A 2,568-nucleotide genomic window follows, 5' to 3' on the forward strand; every position below is an offset into this window, starting at 1 on the left:
GCTTATGGGGAATCAACAAGCACATCAAACATACTGTGATGATTTGTCCACCACTGAAGCTGTAAATAATCCACCACGTGACACTACTTGTGGTCCAGTTTCATTCAAAATTAAGTCTTGACTGTCCTTGAAGGGAGAAATTTTTAATTGTGATGGGAATACGAATGGTATATCACATGTTTTTATGTAAGTAGTGAGAAATTTTATTTTTTAAGTTACTAACTTTTTTAACACACATATTCCATTATTTATATAGTGACACGTGGTGTACCATCCCATGTGACGGTCATACCGAAAAATCTTTCCCTTGAAGGAACCTCAGCCCTGATTCAAGATTGGATCAAATCTGTAGGTTGAAGATTGAATCAAATTAAGGAATATTCTTGTAAAGAATAAACCACTTAAATTATAACCTAAACAGTAATCAATACAAATTACTGTATACAAATATTTTTCAGTTATTCGTTGTAAGAATTTCTGTGTTTATAACCTCTTCATTGGTTTCTTTTCTTGAGATGGACAAGTCATTTATATATATCTGGAAGTACAAGTCCAGATACCATACCTTCAAAGCAAAATGTTCTCGTTCTTCTTGGGTTTTTTTTTTTTCATATCAATTGGGAGGAGGAGCTTTAAACTTTGAATTTCGAAACGAAGTAACACTCAACTAAAAGCAGCTGGTTGGTGAAATGTTTCTAATATGTTGAACTTCTCTGCCTATTCTGTATCTCATCAAGTGATATGTGTGTGTGTGTGTGTGTGTGTGTGTGTAATTTGAATGTCACACAGAGTAAACTTTTATGGGTTTATTGATCTTTAATCGCGATTATATTACAAGAATTAAAATAAGTAGAAACAAAAAAAGTCTCTGAGACATTTGCAGAAGTAATTAAGTGTTTGTTGATCCTTATTGAGATGGCCGTGCCTCTGTCTCCATGTCCATGCATGCAAGGAAAAGCTCTTCACATGATGTTGGACGTCGCTATGAAGGCCAAGGTTGAGAGTGATGCAACAAATGGTACGTACATCTTTTGGAACACCTTCATGCCACCGCTTTTGTAATCCGCTGTCGAAATAGCTGCATTTTCAACAGTTCCCAATTATAATATTCTCTTTACGGTACTATATTGTCAAACTATAAATCGAAACTACACATTTAATTAAGACAACATTAATTTGATTAATGGTTCAAATTCACATTCGGGTAAGAGAATGTTTCTGTCTTTCTTGATATATCGTGTAAGTTGATATATGGCTAGAAAAAGAATACCTGAATTATTTTTATCACATCCCTCAATGATGGTTGTCATGAGGACATGCACAGTGGCATTGTTATGAAACCAGAAGTCCCTTTTGCAGAGGTAGATACATTTAAGAACCTCCAAGGCGTGTGCTGAGCAACCTGAGGTGCAGTATTCTCTGGACTCATTTGCCGCCACGTCCACTATTCCTGAGAATGTCAGCTGCCCCTTTGCCGAACATTGAGAAGGTACCTAATTAAAACACACACCAAACAGGTCAAATTTTATGTTCTAGGTTGCTTCATTTAGGTGAAAAGAGTATAAGGTTCTCAACCCTCCAAATCCCCTTCCCTCTCCCCCTCCTCTTTCACTTTCCTCTCTGTCTTTTCAAAGAAGACAACACAAGATGCTCTCTTGGTCACTAGTTGATCACAGAAACTACGGTCACCAGAAGTAGATGTGCTTTTATTGTTTAAATTTCTACCATTGCTATCACATTTAAGGATGACTGACCATAAATTTTTGTTGACCAAATAACCAATAAATAGAACTTCGTATGTGTGTGTGTATATGTATACATGCATGTTAATAAAACTTAGTAGATGTAATACATGCATGTCTATGTGTACGTGAGCTTACTGTTCTGTTCATGCAATAGTAAGCACTTTTCCAAGCATAGAATGGACTTAGATTTACATTGTCTGTAGGGTCTGTTTTATCTGAAAATTAAACCAAACATTTCATCAGTACAAATAATTCAGAGTTTGCGTTTTGCATGCATGCTACTTAGTTACACTCCAAATATAAATTATAAATATATAACTCTTTTTTCACAATTTTATATTTCAGATCATTTGCAAAATAACGATGAAATAGAAGAGAATTAATACATACTGAAGGCCTGAGCATTTTGAAATAGAAGGAAAATCCCCAGAGAAAACCAAACCAACCCAATTTTCCCACCAATCTCCATCACTTAGCAAACTGCGTGCTTCTTCTTCTTCTTCCAAATAATTATTTGGGTTGAGTCTAAGAGAATTTCTGAACTACCGCAACATTTATAAGATCAACGAGCCCTCGGTTTATGTATTAGAATTGGAGCTAAAAATGAAGTTTTGGCCACAGGATCAAGACAATGATGTGATATGATCATTTCGCTTTCAGGATATGCTGAGTATATATGTAGCAACATTGATTAGTTTGATTTAACCAAGGATAATAAAACAGAGTGTAAATTTCAGAAGACAAAATAAGACAACTAGCTACTTTGGCACTTTATGTCCGAGATGATAATAACAAGTGATCTAATAGTTGGGCTTAGAAGGAT

At 35.2% G+C, this 2,568-nt stretch overlaps 1 protein-coding gene across 1 annotated transcript; it reads right to left on the reverse strand.

Annotated features, from left to right (window-relative positions):
• Positions 1 to 883: 883 nt before the first annotated feature.
• LOC148692688 (uncharacterized) lies at positions 884 to 2,361 on the reverse strand. The gene is made up of 4 exons (XM_088679105.1): positions 2,136 to 2,361; positions 1,881 to 1,960; positions 1,271 to 1,493; positions 884 to 1,078 (listed from the first exon to the last, which is right to left on the reverse strand). Exons 1-4 carry the CDS (start codon positions 2,212 to 2,214, stop codon positions 963 to 965), a joined length of 498 nt encoding a protein of 165 aa, XP_088535231.1. The 5' UTR covers positions 2,215 to 2,361; the 3' UTR covers positions 884 to 962.
• Between the last annotated feature and the right edge of the window lie 207 nt (positions 2,362 to 2,568).

Source organism: Pyrus communis, chromosome 11 (assembly GCF_041283825.1).
Source record: "Pyrus communis isolate YQ-2024b chromosome 11, ASM4128382v1, whole genome shotgun sequence".
In the NCBI taxonomy this organism is placed as follows: domain Eukaryota; kingdom Viridiplantae; phylum Streptophyta; class Magnoliopsida; order Rosales; family Rosaceae; genus Pyrus; species Pyrus communis.

What these genes read in the sequence shown, in the direction of transcription:
- LOC148692688 (XM_088679105.1), bottom strand. Translation starts at nt 2,214, where the DNA reads ATGGAGATTGGTGGGAAAATTGGGTTGGTTTGGTTTTCTCTGGGGATT. An exon ending in TCAAAATGCTCAGGCCTTCA is followed by an intron (nt 1,961 to 2,135) that starts GTATGTATTAAT and finishes TTTAATTTTCAG; the next exon opens with ATAAAACAGACCCTACAGAC. An exon ending in ACTATTGCATGAACAGAACA is followed by an intron (nt 1,494 to 1,880) that starts GTAAGCTCACGT and finishes TGTTTTAATTAG; the next exon opens with GTACCTTCTCAATGTTCGGC.